Source organism: Zootoca vivipara, chromosome 1 (assembly GCF_965207765.1).
Source record: "Zootoca vivipara chromosome 1, rZooViv2.hap1.1, whole genome shotgun sequence".
In the NCBI taxonomy this organism is placed as follows: domain Eukaryota; kingdom Metazoa; phylum Chordata; class Lepidosauria; order Squamata; family Lacertidae; genus Zootoca; species Zootoca vivipara.
In genome coordinates, this window is record NC_142582.1 from 56,268,739 (window position 1) to 56,288,634 (window position 19,896).

A 19,896-nucleotide genomic window follows, 5' to 3' on the forward strand; every position below is an offset into this window, starting at 1 on the left:
CCAGTACAAAACTGCATTCTCACCTTCTTCAGTGGGTATTTAGGTCCAAAAATGCCTCTTATATGCACATAACACCAGTCTTGAACGATCTACATTGGCTCCCAGTACGTTTCCGAGCACAATTCAAAGTGTTGGTGCTGACCTTTAAAGCCCTAAACGGCCTCGATTCAGTATACCTGAAGGAGCGTCTCCACCACCATTGTTCTGCCCGGACACTGAGATCCAGCACAGAGGGCCTTCTGGTGGTTCCCTCACTGCGAGAAGCAAAGCTACAGGGAACCAGGCAGAGGGCCTTCTCGGTAGTGGCGCCCACCCTGTGGAACGCCCTCCCATTAGATGTCCAAGAGAAAAACAGCTACTAGATTTTTAGAAGACATCTGAAGGCAACCCTGTTTAGGGAGGCTTTTAATGTTTAATATATTATTTTATTTTATTTTTCTGTTGGAAGCAGCCCAGAGTGGCTGGGGAAACCCAGCCAGATGGGCAGGGTATAAATTATTATTATTATTATTATTATTATTATTATTATTATTATTATTATCATCTAGGTGGGGTGAATCCCAGTCCATGTGACTGGAGCAAGTACTGTTTTATGATAAAGCCAAAAGCTTGACTGGAGAGCAGACTCATTCTTGCCAGAAGTAAAAGCTGGCGAACAGGATTTCTGTCTGTATATTTTTACAGCATGAAGTGAAATGGGGAAGCTGGTTCCCCTTCATAAGAATCTAATTTAAGCAAGATGTAGCTAATGCATGACGCATCCCGGTTGCTGAGTGTTTGGTGTGTGGATAAGACGGAGCATGTACCCTGGTGCACTAAGGCAACCAAGACATGATAAAACAGAGCAAATGGTGAAGCTTCAGCCTTTAGAGGCAAAGAAAAACCCAGGAGAAACTAAGGTATACAAACGAAACATGAAATGCAGTTTTTTTAAAAAAAAGTTCTGATGACAAGAGCAGAATTCTTGGAACACTCACATTCACATCAACCAACCAGCAACAGAATAAAGGGTTAACAAACTGGGCAGAAATTTATTATTTGTTCAGCAAACAGTCCTACACTCAGTCCTTCACCAGTAAGTAAAACTGGCTGCTGAAAATGGGCAGGGCAGTATTGTGGATGTGTGAAATCTTATAATGGACAAGAGGTCCTTTTCCTTCCCATTCTGGCTGCTGCTTCAGCTTCTGATTCTCAGGATGGCCTGAAGGTTGGTTTTGTTGCTTCCCAGTGATTGAAGTAGGAGATGACATGGTTCAGCGGAATCCCAGTTCCCAACAGAGCTATCCAGGTACTCCATCCATGACCATTCCTGTCCTCTATCATCATAGCTGCTCCTATGTGCCTATAACCAGGTCAGGCTTAATTCTTTTCACGCTACTAAGCTCTCTCATTGTGTCTTCAGATAACTCCTCAATATCTAGTCTGTGAATGGAACAGAAAGAAACATTATATTGCCTCCTCCTATACATGGCAACAAAGACTATGCACAACTTATACACACTACGTTTCAAGGTCCCTGCTTCCCATTTTAATATGCAAGTTTGCATGGTGGTGTTGAACATTTCCTGGGGGAAGAACCCCACTCGTCCCCCGGAATTCGTTTCTAGGGGAGGTTCTGCAGGACAGAAATGGTGACGTTTAAACCCGCTGAGGTTGCTAAGAGTGGTTTCTTAAGACATGCTATTATATTCTAGCACACCACGTTCACAGGTATTTGCTAAAATGGCAAATCTTTTTAGCCTCCTGATATACTGTGTACACTCCCCACCCCACCCTAATTATGTGGAGAGAAAGTCAAAAGTTCAGAGATGACTAATGGGCCTCATCAGGCTACTTCCAAGTCATTTAAGCTTCCACTGGGCTTTATTCTTTTCCTTCCTTATTTAAACAGCTAAACTGCCTATGCATGCAAACACACCTACGCTCACTGGAATTCTACAGGACTCCTTGGTGCTTATCAGAACAAGTTAGAGTTGTAAAAACTCAGTGAAGGAGGCATCTCTAAGTAAGGAGCAGAGACCCAGTGTTCAGTGGTAATGATTAGATGCAAAAGCCCAAGGTGTGTTTTTAGTGGTTAAGAAACAGAGATGGGGCATTTGATGATATCAAGTAAATGGGTCGAGTTCAAAGCCTGCGATTCTCATGAAAAGGACCTTCTCTACAGCATGGAGCAGGAACCTTTGGCTGGACTCCAAATCCCATCAGCCAACAGAGCCAATGGCCAGGGATGATGGGAGTCCAAACACACCTGGAGGGTCACAGGCTCCCCATTCATAATCCATAGGCTTTAATCATTATACGCAGCAGAACAATAATTTACATTCCATTCTCTATGTGCTGATATGTTCCTGGGAACAATCTGCCAACAGTGATTCTGACCTCCACAGGTAAGCATGCTCCTGTTCTTGACTTCTTTCACAAATGCCACTCTTGATTAGGCAATTTCCCCTTGTCCCTTGATGTCCCCCTGCCCGGTTCTACTCACGGTTTGATCATCACACTGGCTCCCTTGAATCTTCTCCTGCCTTGTTTTCTTAACTTTCCCTTTTAAAAGTCAGGGGCATCTCTGCCCTTGGGAGCCAACCTTAGGCAACCACACAGCTCCTCAAATGAACGTTGCACAGCAAGGAAACAGCCTGCAACTTACTCAATTGCCTCCAGGCAACAGCTTGGGTCTTTCAGTCCTTCACAGAGCATCTTCACTCCGGAATCTCCCAGTTCGTTACCCCCCAGCTCCAGCTTCTTCAGACTCTGGTTGGTGCGGAGAGCAGAGCAGAGATCCCTGCAGGAAGCTGAGGTGAACTGGCAATTCCATAATCTGGGGGGGGGGGACACAAACAGCTAGGATGGGAGGGCCTGCTGACTTGTTCCTTACTTGTAAATACAACTCCACAAAGTATGAGGGTGGCAACAGTTCGGGAGAACTCTTGATATATTACAGGCAACCTCAATTTGTGCCGGGGTTGCATTCCAGGTCTTCATGCGCATCACCGTTGTTGGTGGAGTGCGCATGAGCCCCCCTTGCCCCCGTTACACCCTCTTCTGGGTCTGAAAGTGGTGCGCGCATCTGTGGTCACACACCGAGATCATACTCACAGTGATCCAAATTAATTAACTAGTCAAATTCATTGTACTTTCCTCATTGTGTTTCAGTGCTGTTACATTTGTTCATAGAACAGAATTTGCTATGAAACGCTACCTATTGAGAATTTCAGCTTTCAGGCTTTGTTGGGATTTCGGGGGGGTTGAAAAGAGAAAAGTTACTAGTCCTCACTCTTTGTTGAAAGGAAAAGCTTCATAATATTTCCATGTGCTTCTCATTGTTACCTTCTGTTAAGTATCCGCTGCTCATTTCCTGACAATATTTTTGTTTTTGAAAAACTGAATTATTCAAAAACAGATTTTAAAAAACTGTGTAGATAGATAAAAGCAATGGTGCAAATATGCTTCACATTATGCATTTTGATAGGAAGATTTATTACTTACGACAAAATCTGAAGCTTGCAGCCTGGGTATTTCAGTGCCTCACACAGCAGCCTCATTCCTGAATCTCCCAATGGATTGTTCCATAAATCAATGTCTTCCAACATCTGGTTTGTGCTGAGGGCAGAACAGATCTCTCCCCAACCTGCTGCTGTTATTTCAGTGCCACACAAGCTGCAGGACACAAGCGCACCTCGTGTGACCATGGGTTTCGGGAAGGGTAGAAGAGGGAGCCCCTGTGGTTTATGGTGAGACCACCAAGACTGAATTGGGTGGGTGGAGGGAATTTCCTTGGGAAAGACACCAAAAGGGCAGGAGATATTGGGCAGCTTTTAACTAAGAAGTCCTGCTAGTGCAATGCACCTTTCTCCTCTCTCCTCACCTGGCACTCCCTCTGCAACACCCCACCCCACCCCAAATTGGCTCAAGGAGAAGTTAAAAGAGCCCCCAGAGCAGGGTGTGGAGGGAGGAAGAAGAGGGGGATAAGTCCATCTGGGAAGCTGAAATGTGATTTCCACAGCGCTGTGTTGAATGCCTCCATGTATCATTGTAGTGGGATGGACCGTAGATTGGAGGTGGAGGTGGGAGGGGAGAAATGGGATGGGCAAGGGAAGAGGTAAAGTCCTCTTAAAGGGATGGAAAACACAGGAGAAATTAGCCTGGAGTGGGGAATGGCCTCCTTTGGCTAGGGCATGTGTACTTTTGCAATTATGAAAATGCACATATAAAGACTATAAAAATGAAAACAAGAGAGTGTGGTATGAATGGATGGATGGATAAGGGAGGGATTTTCCTCATGAAAACTAGATTGCTCCCTCACATGCAACAGAACACAATTCCGAACCCACAAGCACTGTGCTCATGATCTGAACCTGAAGGAACAGAGTTCTTCCTTACCACAATTTCTGCAACGTGCACTTTGGATGTTTCAGCCCCTCACACAAAAGCTGCACCCCGGAATCCCCAAGCTGGTTACCTCCCAGGAAGAGTTCGGTCAGCGTCTGGTTGCTGCTGAGCACAGAGGCAAGATCTGCGCAGCAGGCAGCAGTGAGATCACAATTGTACAAGCTACAGGAGGGGAAAAACATTGGCTGTGTTATGTTCACACAAAAGCTAGAAGAGTTCCTCTGCATTCCTCATCCCCTTTTCAAGTTTGTACCACATCTAATCACTCTGTGGAACTGGATTCTGGCAGGGCATGGAAGAATAGGGTTTTAAGGGGATGGCTTGAAGTGTAAAGACCCTTCTCCTGAATCTTCAGATCATCGTGCAACTTTCTTCAACTACAAATCATTCCTGTCACATGCAGCAATATCCTGCAGCCCCTATGTAACAAACTGGATGACAAGGGCTTTCTTGGTCATGCCTCAGCTGACGGTGGCTGCTACTGAACCCATTCAAGGAGCAAAAATGAGCTTCTATGTCCCTCAAATAGTTTCCTGGAGGTGCAGAATCTTCTCACCCTGAAACTCAGGCAGAGAAGTTGTGTAGTGACTCAGCCAGGGGTAGGCAACCTAAGGACCGGGGGCCGGATGTGGCCCAATCGCCTTCTCAATCCAGCCTGTGGATCAGTCCGAGAATCAGCGTGTTTTTACATGAGTAGAATGTGTCCTTTTATTTAAAATGCATCTCTGGGTTATCTGTGGGGCACAGGAATTTGTTCTCCCCCCCCCTTCAAAATATAGGCCAGCCCCAACCATGGTATGAGGGATGGTGGACCGGCCCACGGCTGGAAAAGGTTGCTGACCCCAGCACTTGATGGCAGGAAATGTAAGTCTATTTTTTTTGTTGGAGTGGGGGTGAGGGGCAACCTGTTAATACCCTATGAATAGTTAAGGTGAAGGAATCAAAATTTAGGAAGGGATCTTGGAATACTGTGATTCCGAACAGAAACAAGTGATGCCTCAACAGGCTTTCCTTGGCTGTACAAAAGGGTCGGTCTGGCTCCTCCTTGGGGTGCAGCGTTTCTAGGGTCTCTTACACTCAGTGGGGGGGACTACAACCTGGGCTCCAAAGATGCTATCCAACCCCAGAGGGATCCAGCCGATTACTTGCTTGAGAAGCTGCAGCTTGCAGTGCGGGTGCTTCAGACCTCTGCACAGGAGCTTCACCCCCGGATCTCGAAGTTCATTACATTCCACCACCAGCTCTGTCAGAGTCTGTCTGACCTCGAGAGCAGAAGAGAGATCTCCACAAGAAGCAGCTGTAATATTACACCGGGCCAGCCTGCATGAGAAAGGGAAGAAGATATGAATGAAAAACCTCTCCCATTCATGTTTCCCCCCCACAAACAACTTCTACTTGCTAGAAAACCCTGAAGCCTTTATTCCTAGCCACTGTCAGGATTAAAGAGTGCTGAAGGACTCAAAGTAACATTCCAGCTGTGCAGGCACTCTGAGGAAGGGTTTCTTATTTGTGTATGCGGTTTTGGTTCACTCACAAGCACACAGGCTGCTCCTATTCACACCCCTCAGTGTGGTCTCGATAGTCAACTCCCATCAGGCCCAGCAAACATGGCAAGGATGAGGGGACTTGTAGTTCAGCAAGGATAGTTCCCTCCCTTCGACATAGAGCTAGGGCCCTTCCCTGCCCCAAGGCAGGTGCAGCAGCAATCAGTCCTGCTCAGAAAACCTAAATTCCCTTCAGGTCTTCATGCAGATCACCTTGTGCCAGGTGTGCTGGGTTTGTGTGTACGAATCCCACTTTGTATGTGATGCCTCTCAGAGCAACTCTGCCTTCTTCATATGGTCACAGTCCTGCTGCCAGGCATTTTAGGAGGGGTAGGAAATCAAGAGCAACAAGCAGGTTAAAACTGGTTGGCTCTGCTGCTCCATCCTCATTTGTGGGTGGGCGGAGAAAGAAGACAAGCATGTCAGTAAGCACAGCAGATCCATGAGATACCTGCAGGGAAGCTACAGTGCCCATGACAAAGTGTGACCCCCCTAGAAGTGACAGAAATGGCTGAGAGATCTGCAAAGCCAGCTAGATCAGCCACGGAGAGCAAGCAGCTTCTCTGAAGGCTGGGTCACGAGTGTTGGGTCATGATCCATTTCCCCTCCTCCTTACCTTCAAGTTATTCCTCTCCTCTCCCTACATTCTTTCCTATGCCTTTCCTCTTCTGCTATGTCTATCAAGCAACGATAGATAGATAGATAGATGATAGATAGATAGATAGATAGATAGATAGATAGATAGATAGATAGATGATAGAGATATATATGAGGAACTATGTTCATATTCATTCTGATATTTTAAAATATACAGCTATTTGTTCCTGCATGCAAATATCCTAACCCTCTCCCCAATATGGTGGATCAAGGATGCTGCAGTTGTGCAAAAGGGAATCATCTCTTTTCATTTCCCTTGAGAGCAGACAATACTTTGTATTCTGCAATCATTCTGCAATACACCAAATCACAGAACCCCACAGCACAAATCCCAGCCGCTGCTCACCTCAGTTTTTGCAGCTTGCAGCTGGGCTGTTTCAGCGCCTCACAGAGCAGCCTCACTCCACCATCTTCCAGTCCGTTATATTCTAGTGCCAGTTCCGTCAATGTCTGGCTGGTGCTGAGAATGGAGCTGAAATCCCTACAAGAGGCAGGGCTGAGCTCATTTGTGTCCAGTCTGCAAGAGAAAACAAACAGATCCAACAAGTGCAAACATGGCTCACTCACTTCTACAGCCCCCTTCTATTTCACCCTCTGTTATTAAGAAGATACATTATTGTGAATTGCTGTTGTGAAATGAAACAACAGCCCTTCCACTCTAAATTGCAGTGATCATATCAGTGAATTTCTTCACTTTACAGTCGGTGATGAAAGGAAGGCTGTCTGCCTCCATAGCTGAGCTGCATCTATACCATGATCTGTGGATGGTTCTAATGTAAGAACTCAGGTTGGGACCCTTCAGCCAGGGCCTCACCTATAACATGGTATTCACTGCAGCAAAGGCTGCGCACATGCTCCCGTTAACTCTGTGTCCAGTTAGCTGCAACCCACAATCCACATCTATGCTGCAGCGATCCTATTCAAGGCTGTGTTTTGATGCATTTCCTCCCAAACCAGCTTCAACATGACTTGAGAAAAAGAGCCACCTGGCTGTGCTTTAAGATGGTTAAGGTGTACCCAGCCAAAGCCTCACTCTCCCTGTTCTCATCCTTCACTGAGTTCTCGGCTCTGGTCCCAGAGAATTCTTTTAGGCACGTGAGAAATTATTCTGTCATGGAGGTGATAAGACCACAGCAATAAAGGAGAAAGGGTGAGGATTCCTGAAAGGGAGAGCTGGTTTGGACATTCAGCTCACCTCCATCTGACCCCATCACATACACGCCCTCCAAGGCACGGGTGGGGAACTGGCTCTGGCCAGGGAGCAGGATCCCATGCTCCTCCATCCCCACCCCAAAGAGTCAACCACCTGTCAGTCACCTGCTGTCAACAGAATCCTCCTTTGCAGCCCTGATTGTTCAAACTGTGCCTGCAAAGGAAGGCTTTTCCTTTGCTGCCAGAAAGTGCCAGATTCTGCCAGCGGGTAGAAATGAAGAAGCAGGAATGTGCTCCTGAGTCTCCCTTTTCTAACTGGCCTTTGGGTTTAACAGTTCCATGCCTGGTGTTACATATGGGATGGAGGAAACACCCATGAGCCGGATGCTCACACACAAATTTTGGAATTGCAAGAGGTTTAGGAGTCAAAAACTCTGACCGTGCATGCACACCTGAACTTCCTGGTCAATTAAACATTTCCTAGTGCCTTTATGCAACTGTAGCTGAACAGGTGGTCCTCAATGGAAATTACATGGAGGCCAGTCTGAAGGTCTGTTCCTACAAACTGCTGGTTTACTCTGGTTCTGCTTTGCAGGGAAGAAGAAATAATAAGTGTTTGTGATATTGTCAGATTTTCATCCCTCCCTTTCAGAAAGGCAGGGTGGGTTATCCTTTGTTTTATCAAGGAGAATAAAGGCATGAATGAGCCTACAGCTCTATAGACACCAAGAGACCACACTATGTTGTCCAGCAGGGCCCCTGATCTGCCCAGGACTCCTTGAACGTAAGCTGCCCAAGGACTTCACAAGGAAGGAATTTGGCTCCCACTTACAATAAAGTTTGCAGTACGCAGTTTGGATGTTTCAGTCCTTCAGACAACAGCTTCACTCCTGCATCTCCCACTTTGTTACATTCCAGGTTCAGCTTCATCAGAGTCTGGCTGGTACTTAGAACAGGGATGAGATCCTGACAACTGGCAGTTGAGAGATTGCAGCCGTCCAACCTGCATAGGGAGTGTGTACAAAATTGTTATTACTTTTTTTTGGGGGGGGGGGTACTTGCTGAGCTTGTGCTTCTTTCATACTTCAAGCTGCAACCAAGATGAGCTGCATCCCATTTGCACTGCAGTGCTTGCTCGCTCCCCCCCCCCCACGCCATGTGCCAGAGTGGGGGTGGCCAAAGTAGAAATGTGGAAACAGTGAAGACTGTAGTTCTCAAGTTTGCTATCCCAAAGGCTTTCCTATCAGCTATTGTGTGATATTTTCAGAAACTGTGATCAGTTAATTGCTATCAAAGTTCAAGGTTGGGTCTGAGGGTGGCAGGGTGGAAGTTCACTTTTGCCATTATAGTAACACAGCAAAATACACACTTTTTTTTTAATGGATAAATTAATTGGGGGGGGAGTCTTGGGGATCCCACAAAAAACTTTTGGGATTGCAGCACCACGGTGGGTTATCTGCAAGACTTCCAATTTCTCTTTGTACCCCTTGCAGCCCCCAAAATCTGCTCTGGAGGGCTCAGGGCAGTTTTTTGGGTGGTTGTGCAGTGCAAAACAGGAAAGAGAAACACATGGCATGAGGATTCTCTTCCTAAATTTAAAAATAAAAAGTTCAGAGGCTACAAACATTCAACCTTTTAAAAATATTGTGTGTGTGTGTGTGTGTATTGGAGAGGGCCACAAAACATGACCCTGGTTTAGACCACTGCAGGATGATCTGTGTGTGACTGCCCTTGAGGAACGTTCAGAAACCTTTCATCATTCCCCTAGTTGGCGAGGCTCATTTGACAACAACGAAAAGCTGAGCCTTTAGCATCACTGGCCCGATCCTATGGAACACCCTGCCAATAAAGATTCAGCAGGCAACTTCTGTGCCAACTTTTAAAAGCCTGCGGGAAACTTTTCTATTCCGCCAGGCCTATGCAGGCAGTTAAGAGTACACCCCCCACAAAGGTCTGCTGATGCTTTTATTTTATTTTTGCCTTTAACTTGCTATGATGTTATTGTTTGGTTTTATGTTTTAAATTGTTGCAAACCACTATTATATATATTTTATGATACAGCAGTATAATTTTTTTTAAAGCAAAATTAAAACTGCAGCTAGCGCAGTTTTGAGCTTACGATTCCACCATTGCCTGATTCACCGGAGTCCATCTTAAAGTGCTGGCTAAGACCTAAAAAAATGGGATCACCTGCTTGGTAAGACCACCTGCTTATCAAAAAGCACTAGACCTGATCCACCAGCTCTGGGCTTTGGCAGACTGGTTCTGAAAGGGACGGAATGGTGCTCCTCACCCCAATATCTGCAGCTTGCAGTTTGGATGCTTCAGCCCCTCACACAGCAGCTGAACTCCTTGATCTCCCAGTAAAGGATTCCAACCCAGTTCCAGCTCTGTCAGCTTCTGACTGGTACCGAAAACAGCGGCAAGGTCTCCGCCAGAAACAGAGGTCAGGCCACAGTTCCTAAGTCTGAAAAGGTAAAAAAGAGGTGAGTGGTTGAAAGAGCCTGGGATCGAGATGACATCATGTGGCTTCTCACCCTTCTTCTAAGACTCATGAAAAAGAAGGTGTGATCCAGCAGTCCTTTTCACTCCTTGGGGAGCATAGACCACATTAGGCCCACTTGCATAACTAGGTATAGTGATCATTGGTTTCATTGAGGATAGCTATGATTTAATTCATTGGGGGACTTAGTGACATCCATTTTCAAACAATGGTGCCTTTAATGTTGAAAGATGCTTTGGACTAAGAGATGAAAGTAAGTCAGATTAAAACTGATTAAAACACACACACACACACACACACACACACACACACAGTCCATACACACTTGTCTATATGTGGAGTTCTGGGAAATTCAGGTTAGGATCTGTGATGACAGGAATTATATAATATGGCAAACAATATCCAACATTATACATCACAGTATGTATAGAAGGAATACACACAGATGCAGTGTGAATCAAGATACAGAAGAGGGACCACAAGAAAGGGAGATACTGATAGCACACACCTGAGAGATAGTGGGCCCTTAAGCTTCATTTTCTAGTTTAAAATTTTGAAATCTCCCCCAAAAAGTATTTTGTCCAAGAGGGAGAAATTGTGCTGTGGTTATTTTTTTAAAGCAGCAAAACCCCTGAGTAATTTTGCACACCTGAAGACAACTGACACCATGCACCCTCAATACCTTTATGTTCTGCTAGTAATGCTTAGGGGCAGAGAACGCTTCTTTTCAGCTTACCCCAGTTTTTCTATCATGCAGTTGGGATGACTCAGCCCTTCACATATCAGCCTGGCTCCCGATTCCTTCAGACTGGCTGCCCCCAAGTCCAGTTCCACCAGCCTCTGGCTTGTTGAGAGAACAGTGGAAAGATCTGCCCAGCAACCGTCTGTGAGCTGGCATCCATCAAGCCTGCAAAATGAGACAGAAACGGTTCCATTGGCCAGCTCTTTCCCTGGGTGTCCTTTGGACAAAATCCTCATAAATGTGGCTGATTCTTCTCTATCATCTCAACGATGCTGATGATGCACAGGCCACCTGAATGTGTAAAACATTCTGCACCTGGAGCTATTTTTTTCTGTGTTTTTCTCCTTTGGTGTTTCAAAGCACAACAGCTTTTAATCTTCCCACTAAATTAGCAAACTCTTTCTCTGGGATCCACAGAAATGCTTTGGGAAGTTGCCCTAGGCAAAGGGAAGGCATTTGAGAAGCACACTAAAGACCCAGCAGATATGAGGAAATGGAACCCAGATGTAAATAACTAGCTTAGGCAGCAAGCGACTTCTCATTCTGTCCTGCACAGGAGGCTAAGCTGTGGCCCTTCAGATGTTGTTGGGCAAGAACTCTCATCATCCCTGACCCCTGGGGCCAGGCTTGCTGGGTCTGATGAGAGCAAAAGTCCAGCAATATCCAGAGAGGCCACAGCTTCTCCTCTCCTACTGTACTGAAAACACACAGAGAAATGGACCTCCACAGCTACCTTGGCACTTGGGGTGTGTTGGTCCACCTGGTCTTTCCAGAGGCCTTCCCTCCCCTCTTGCCAAGAAGAGCCACATTTTTGTCTGGTCTTGCTAGCCAAGCAAAAAAGAGTAGATGGCTTCCTATATTATTAAAGGTGTGTTGGATGCTGGAGTGGCTAAGGAAGCGCTTTGTCCCTGAAGGAAAGGCCGGAGGGAAGCTTGCCAATTTTGCTGCTCCGCTATCAGGGTGCCCCAGCAAGAAAGCAATCCCTGGCTGACCTCCCAAGCTTGGAGCCAGGGAATGTATGGGATCTCTGTGGGGATTATCTCCACCCATCTCCAAAGTCTAAGGTGGAGAGAAAGAATGATCAGTGCTCACACCCACCAGAGGTCTGTGGCACGTGAGAATGGAAAAGCCTGACGCCTCCTGACTTGGTTCATTACGTCTCTCACACACAAATGATCCAGTCCCCTACAAAAAAACCATTGATGACTGACATGGGAAGGAAACTTTGAAACACTTAATTGTTAGTACAGTGGTACCTTGGTTGTTGAATGGCTTGGCTCCCAAAGAAATCAGCTCCCGAATGCCGCAAACCCGGAAGTAAGTGTTCCAGTTTGCAAACGTTTTTCGGAAGCCAAACGTCTGACGCGGCTTCCACAGCTTTCGCTTGAGTGCAGGAAGCTCGTGCCTTGGTTTTCGAACAGCTTCGGAAACAGATTAAGTTCGAGAACCAAGGTACCACGGTATTAATTTAAGCTTTCCCTAAAGAGGGGCTTGGTGCAACTCTCACAGAATCATTAATTGTACAGTTGGAAGGCACCCTAAGAGTCATCTATGTAGTTCAACCTCATGCAATGCAGGAATCATAAAGCTCAACACAGGCCTTGCCGACAGATCTGCTTCGCACTTGATCATTTGAATATTGCCAGAGAAAGGAGCAGATGGTGAGATCTAATATAGAGTCCTCCGTAGCCTCCCAAAACTTTCATGACCTCAGACATTTCCACTTGCCAGTTATTCAGCAAACCTGTGACAATGTGGGGCTGCCCTGGGACCCATTCAGGCACTGCTGTGGAGATATCTGAACCTCAATAAGACACACATTAGCTGAGTGTGTCTGATTCAACAGAGCCAAACAAGTTCAGGAACAGGGCAGGGAAAACAGCTGTGACTTACTCCAGTTTCCTGATTTTGTTGTTTGGATCTTTCAGTGCTTGACAGAGAAGGTAAATTGCTGAACGCTTCTGATCTGGCCTAAAAAGGTAGAAAAGTTCATTATATTCTGTTTTCTCATATAAAATGAGCACCATGGACAAAATATGCTTATTGGTTACCCAACGCTTTCTGTTTTGGAAGAGAAAAAAGCAGTTTTTAGTGATTGCACTAGAAGAAGAAGAAGAAGAAGAAGAAGAAGAAGAAGAAGAAGAAGAAGAAGAAGAAGAAGAAGAAGAAGAAGAAGAAGAGTTTTGATTTGATATCCTGCTTTATCACTACCCGAAGGAGTCTCAAAGTGGCTAACATTCTCCTTTCCCTTCCTCCCCCACAACAAACACTCTGTGAGGTGAGTGGGGCTGAGAGACTTCAGAGAAGTGTGACTAGCCCAAGGTCACCCAGCAGCTGCATGTGGAGGAGCGGAGACACGAACCCGGTTCCCCAGATTACGAGTCCACCGCTCTTAACCACTACACCACACTGGCTCTCACTACAAAATTTAAACTGGTTTAAAAGTAGTTTAACTGTCGCTGCCTCTTTCCAATAAATGTAGGAAGTTCTAGGTCCGTAAGTGTGGTGATCATTCTTCCTCAGAGAGCCCTAGGCCTTTCACGGAACTATATTTCTGAAGGTTGCTTGGGACAGTTAGCTATGCTGGCTGGGGCTGATGGAATTTGGAGTCCAAGATAAAGTTACCAGATTTTTTTCAATGAACCTGGGGACACTTTTCAACTTCAGTTGTAATGGATGGATTTTGTCAGGGGACTGATTTGTAAATCTGGGGACTGTCCCCAGGAAACGGGGACGTCTGGTAACCTTAGTCCAAGAGCAGTATACCAGAAGGAGTATACTTCAAGGAGCGCCTTCAGCCCAGACACTGAGGTCCAGCTCCAAGGGATTTGTCAAAAAACAGAAAAAAGAAAGCAAAGAGCAGAAGTCTTTGCTAATGCATACTATCAGAAGTAAGAAAGAAGAGGAATAAAAATAATCTACAACAGTAATACAGTTAAGAGTTCGGGTCCTACTTACTGACATGAATGACTGAGATGCTCTGGAAGTTCTTCTCCCTCAGGTTCTTTTGACAGAAACAAACTTCCGTACACGCAAAGTGCCTCCAAGTGTAAACAGTTCTGGACGCAGAAGGAGAGAACAGCTTGGTCCAGGGGAGTAAATGTCAATCTCTCCATCGTTACTTCAGTCAAATGGTCAAGAGCACATTGGACAAATTCCTCTTCTTGGATCGTATACAAATAGTGAAAACGCTCCAGGGGGCGGTAATTTGGATAATCTGACTTAATCTGTGTGTCTGTTTTAAACCAATCCAGCAAGTCAGCCTTAATTGCAGGTGAAATTTGCCACCCACATTGTTCTTTCAGGTATTCCATTATTTCTCTGTTTAATAGGCTAAAAATGAATTGAGCAAATAAGGTCAAATCTCCTGGGTCTCTGCCACATCCTGCTAGCGAGAGTTCCAGATCTTGCTTCATAGTCTCAGGATCTTTGGGCATGTCCTCCAAAACGTAGAACAAGGCCGCAAGAAACTCTTGTACACTGATGTGGAGGAACCTATAGAGACCTTCAGAATCAGGGTCTTTCTGAAAAAGAGCAGGAGGAAGAGAACCTAAGTGACCTGAACTTTGCTTCTGGATTTCTTCGGCCTTAAACAAGGTCTTGTTTTTCCTGATTCCATCAGCAGCCAGTGAGCAGAGCCCTCTCAGATTCCACTGCCCTGAGCTACTGCAGGGAGACTCAGTCAAACGGGAGAGATAAAGTGCGTATACCGCAGTGAGTTTTTCAGACACTGGCACTAGATCTTCCTTGCCCCTGTCTAGCTGCTGTTTCATCACAGTGCAGAGGACCCAGCACATATTGGGGACAAAGGAGAGGGCAAAGAGTGCTTCATCCCCTTTAACGTAACTAAGAGCCTGCGTTGCTAATTTTTTATCTCCAAAGACCTTGAGGAAATACTCTTCTTTGCCCTCCTCAGAAAAACCCAAAAGTCTCACGCAGCGTTCAGATTGCAGGCAATTCCTGAGGCTTTCCACAGCAGATGGCCTGGTAGCAATTAGCAGGCAGGCCTCTGGAAGAAGGGCCCTGTGAAATAATGCACTCAAGAGGACTCCCACCGGCTTCTTCTCCCTGGGATCAATGCTCGGGTTGTCTTCCTGGTGTTCGATGGAGCAAGTGAGTTCATGAAAGCCATCAATTATGAAGAGAAGCTTGACAGGGTTTTCTAGGAGTTCCATTATCTCTTCCCTCTCTCTCAGCTCAGGGTCACTGTTTAAAATCAAGTCGGCCAAGTCGGCCTGGCCCTGAACGAGATTCAGTTGCCCGCAACTGAGGTAGAAAAGGTAATCAAATCTCACGTCAAAGAGTCTTCCAGATGCCCAGTCTAGCAGGATCTTTCTGGCCAGGGTGGTTTTCCCAGTCCCAGCCCCTCCCAGAAGCACAACGGTCTGTGGTCCATCATTGTCAGCCTCAAACAAGGCCTCGGTGGGAACGGCAACCATTTGCTCTGACATGGCCCCAGAATGTCTCCATGGTCTGTGCAGTATTTCAGTCTCTCGTCTGTCTCCATTTGCAATAATTAGTTGCTCATATTTTTCATCGGGAGGCCCATAGACCCCATGGCTAGCGAGCCTTCTTTCAGGGCTTCGGTATTTCTCTCTGATATGTTCTCTGTATTTCTCCCTGTAATCTAATTCAGACATTATTTATCATTAGGCATACTTTATTAATTCTGAAAGAAACTGAGCAAGCATCATCATGAATTGCAAAAAAAATTAAGCTTTTGATGTATTTGACAGACTTTCTGAAATATATTTGGCAAAATGATACAAAAGCTGGGAGAGTTCACTTATTTTTTTAGTCACTGTTTGTCTCCTTTCCAGAACCAGCTCCCCGTGCTGGGAAATGTTAACACGTGAACTGATTCAGAGAGAAGGTATTTTTGAAAGAGAAAAGTTTCATTTGAATTAAGACCTGTGACATTGGTTTACTAGCTGCAAACCTGTGCACATTTATGTGGGACAAAGTCCCACTGAACTCAGGACTTATAAGCAATCTACATAGACCAGCACTGTATGATATCCTACTTCAGACACCACCCTTGTCTTGCTCCAACACTCCTCTTTTCAGTTGTCCTTAAAAATCCACTTCCTGGAATCCAGAAGAAACTTCCTTATCACATCACGTAAGATTTTGAATCACAGCAAATGCTCCCATTTTCAGACAAATGTCAGCTTGCCCGTAAAGTTCCTCCGTTTGAAAGCAGAGATGAGTACTGCACCCCAAAGTCGAATTTGACTGACTGGACTTAACTGTCCAGGGGTCCTTTACCTTAACCCCCCCTTTTTTGCAACTCCAAAATTAACAAAATGACTGCAATATTGCTCACAATTCGGTTACTTCAAAACTCACCAAAGTCCACCTGATTTCAATTAAGCAACCTGAACTAATCTGAACAGGATTGGAAGCAAAATGATCCTGGCTTACCTGGCCGCATCGGTGGTGTCATTTATGAACGTGAAAGAGAAAACAAACAAAACCAGGATGCTTCTTCCTCTGGAACACAAAAGGGCAGGGTCACCTGAAATAGGCTAAGCAATTTCTTAAGATCCAACACAATCTCTACAGTGCAGACGGCCCTTTGTATGTCACTGCCGGTTTCTGTTTAAGTTTAAATGCATTCAGCAACAAGGAAGTATCTCCAGGAAAAAGGTGGAGAGAAATTGATTTGTCCTCGGTTCCGGCAATCTTACACTGTAAGTCTGCCATCTGCTGGTGGAAGTCAGTATTAGTGTGACCAGACCAGACCAGAAAAATGGGACAGCCAAAAAATCAAGTTACCGCTACTATATGTGGCTGCATGTCAACCCGCAAAAGCGCCATGTAATCAATTTTGAGAACCTTTTTGTATAGTGGAAGAGCAGATTTTAACTTAATATTTTAATTCTGTACAGTGGAACAGGCTCCCTCAGAAGGTGGTGGACTCTCTTTCCTTGAAGTTTTAAAGCAGATGTTTGATGGTCAATATCCAGACACCAGACAAGATCGATTAAATGGTGTTTATTTAAAAAGCATAGCTTGTGGAAACATGCCCTTCACGGGCAGTGGAGAAATGTTACACTAAACACAGGAAAAACAGCATTCACTTCATACTTCACATGGCAGCAATGCATTGACTATTCAGCCTAGTCACACAGCATAACAACAGGGCATCAGCTTTCTGCCTTATTCTCCTTGCCTTCACCATCGCCCACTGCTTTATAAGTATTCCTCCGCTTCTACTGCCTGCCCAGCTATGTAATTTTGCCCACTCACAAGTGTTTGGCTGCATTACCCAGAACTCTTTTCAACACAGACTGGCTTTCTCCATGTTCTTCAAAACCCATATTTCCATGGCAAGGGCATGCAAGCAGACAGCTGTAGGCACACTTAAAAAAAATTCCCCAAAGGCAATTGTAAATTCTCAGCACACAGGTTTGTATTTTTCTGATCAGGGTGGATAAATCAATGATTTAAAAAAAAATATATCAAAAAAATCAGATTTTTTAAAATTTAAATTGGATTTTTTAAAATAAAATGCTTTTTGGGGAAAATATATTACCATCCAAAGGTTATTCCATCATGAAATAAAGATTAGTTTTTTAATTATGTAGAATAAGGTTGTATATGTTTAATTTTTTTGGTAAATAAATTCCATTAATCCATTCACAATGTCATGCTCTTCCAGAGGTGTTTGTAAGATTATTGGGCAGTTTCTCTGCCTGCAAGATATTATCACAGATGCTTGGTTTACTTCTGCAGTTCTCAAAACTGAATTTGACTCAGCAGAGATCACATGCCTCTTCTTCACAGCAAAAATGTTATAACATGAACAGAGTTGAGAAAAAGACCTTAATCCTATTGTTCTACAGTACAAACCTATGAATACAGAATCATCCCCTTCAGTGCTAAGTTTCAAGAAGTTCAGTGAATAGAATAGAAACAATATTTTTCTGATTGTTTGGAGTGGACAGTATTTAAGTTTTTCATGTGTATGCTGGGCTGACAGTCTCAGTTTCTTAAAATATATATATATTGTTTTTGTTTAGCCAAATTACTTAACAAACATGAATGTTTGTTTAAGCAAATAACATATGCTGTAATGTTATTGTTTCAGTTGAATAAATCTATTGTTATTATTAAGGTAATGATTATTTTTCTCCTTCCTAAGTACAACAGAAAAGTTGTCCAAATACAGTATGAATGATTAACCTATTAAACTGGGGATAAAAAAACTAATATGAAAAGTTGTTATTCTAAAAATCTTCATCTACTACCGGTAGCATATTAAAGTTATACCAGCAAGAATTAGTCTTTATGTAGAAAACTATGATTTAAATCAGGGGTCCCCAGACTTACCGGGCTTCGGGCCGGTGCCCGCCGCGCTGACTGCGCGGCGGGCCGGAGGGCGGGGGAGTGCGCGCCTGTGCGCATGCGCACTCGCACACGGTCAGAAAAAAATCGCCGAAAATCGTTTGTGCGCAAGCGTATGGGCCTCCCCCGACCCGGAAGTGCATCGGAAATGACCTCTTCTGGGTCGGGAGAGGCCCATACGCATGCGCTCCCCCCTCCTTTCCCCCCTCCTTCCTCCTCTTGGCTTTTTTTTCTTTTTCCTAGTTTGCAAGGTTAGAGATGCAGATAACAGAGTTATGTGAAAGGGGAAGGGGAAGCTTTCCACAACCCCCCTCTGACTTTCCACAGCCCCCCTCTGATCCTGTTGGAGACACAAGCCTCAATGCCAAACACACACACACACACACACACACACACACACACACACAACCCCCCCCCCTCAGCCCTTTGCTGGAGAGAGAGAGAGAGAGAGACCTGCATGGGACATAAATGAGAAAAAACAAAACAGAACATGGGGATACAGATAAGCTATACTTTCAATATCCGCCCTCACCCCTCCCCTCAGGTGGGTGTCACCCACCCTCCCTCCCTAAAAGGGAGGGCCACCTCTATGCAGGCACACTTTTTAGAACCCATTCCATAGACCAGACGGGATGCAGAAACAAGGGGAAACAAAGAGGTTGCCATTGTGCAACTATACGTTCAAAAACCAACATCCTTAAAGGGGAGTACTGCCACTAGCAACCACGCTTTTCAGGACCCACTGCATAGACCAGAAGGGGCAAGACAGAACAAGGGGTCACAACACAAAGAGGTTGCCATTGTACAACCACACGTCCAATACCAAGTCCACCTGACGGAGCTGCCGCTGTGCAGCCACATAACCGATTCCTACCAGAAATGAGAGACGAGACAAAGGTACAACTTACAGTGATAAAAGAAACAACAACAAGAAGGTGTGTGGGGGGGGGGGTTGCTACCTTGCAAGCCCCACCATCACACACATAGAGAGCTATGGTGATAGGACAAACCTCAATTGCCACACTGACAGAGAAAGAGTTTGTGGAAGGAAATGCCCCCCCCCCCAGTACAAAGGCCTACCATTGTGCAGCTATCACGGGTGCAGAATGTAGGCCTGTATAATGCAATAATTTCTATATGCAGGTAGGTAGCCGTGTTGGTCTGACGTAGTTGAAACAAAATTTTTAAAAAAACCAGCAGCACCTTAGAGACCAACTAAGTTTTTTATTTTGGTACTAGTGGAATTCAGCCCGTTTAAAAACGTGCGCTAGAAGAAGCGGCCTGCCAGGTCGGCACCCAGCAGCGCTGCACGAAGCACCGGGGGACTGGTGGCGGGGAAGGCAGGCAGGCAGACAGGCGCTTGCTCTCTTGCCTGCCTGCATTCCCCACCGCCTGTCACACGAAGATCAGCGGCCGCTGCTTGCCGGGGCTTGTCAACCCCGGCAAACAGCGCCTGCCGATCTTCGGCTCTGTCCCCCGATGCGCTACGGCTCGGGGAAGCAGGCAGCTTCCCGGGCTGTTCCCGTCTCCCTGCCTGCTTCCCCAAACCAAAGCGCGTG

General features: G+C 45.4%; 1 protein-coding gene across 2 annotated transcripts; it reads right to left on the reverse strand.

Annotated features, from left to right (window-relative positions):
* Nucleotides 1-1,004: 1,004 nt before the first annotated feature.
* LOC118088859 (NACHT, LRR and PYD domains-containing protein 12) lies at nucleotides 1,005-18,094 on the reverse strand. Of its 2 annotated transcripts, none has more exons than XR_015948754.1 (12): nucleotides 16,412-18,094; nucleotides 13,946-15,614; nucleotides 12,881-12,958; nucleotides 10,982-11,152; nucleotides 10,036-10,209; nucleotides 8,575-8,745; nucleotides 6,937-7,107; nucleotides 5,535-5,709; nucleotides 4,381-4,551; nucleotides 3,487-3,657; nucleotides 2,648-2,818; nucleotides 1,005-1,422 (listed from the first exon to the last, which is right to left on the reverse strand). XR_015948754.1 is itself a non-coding variant. In XM_035123006.3 (12 exons), the coding sequence occupies exons 1-12, from the start codon at nucleotides 16,431-16,433 to the stop codon at nucleotides 1,335-1,337; spliced, it is 3,228 nt and encodes a 1,075-aa protein (XP_034978897.3). In that variant the 5' UTR covers nucleotides 16,434-18,094; the 3' UTR covers nucleotides 1,005-1,334. The 2 variants fall into 2 exon arrangements, 1 of the variants encoding a protein (XP_034978897.3); XM_035123006.3 differs by having other exon boundaries at nucleotides 5,539-5,709.
* Between the last annotated feature and the right edge of the window lie 1,802 nt (nucleotides 18,095-19,896).

Excerpts from the sequence above, each read along its gene's own strand:
- LOC118088859 (XM_035123006.3), bottom strand. The coding sequence starts at position 16,433 with ATGACACCACCGATGCGGCCAG. Across the intron at positions 5,710-6,936 it reads TGCAAGCTGCAAAAACTGAG|GCTGGCCCGGTGTAATATTA; the intron begins GTGAGCAGCGGC and ends TTTCTCATGCAG. Across the intron at positions 1,423-2,647 it reads TGTTGCCTGGAGGCAATTGA|ACTAGATATTGAGGAGTTAT; the intron begins GTAAGTTGCAGG and ends TTCCATTCACAG.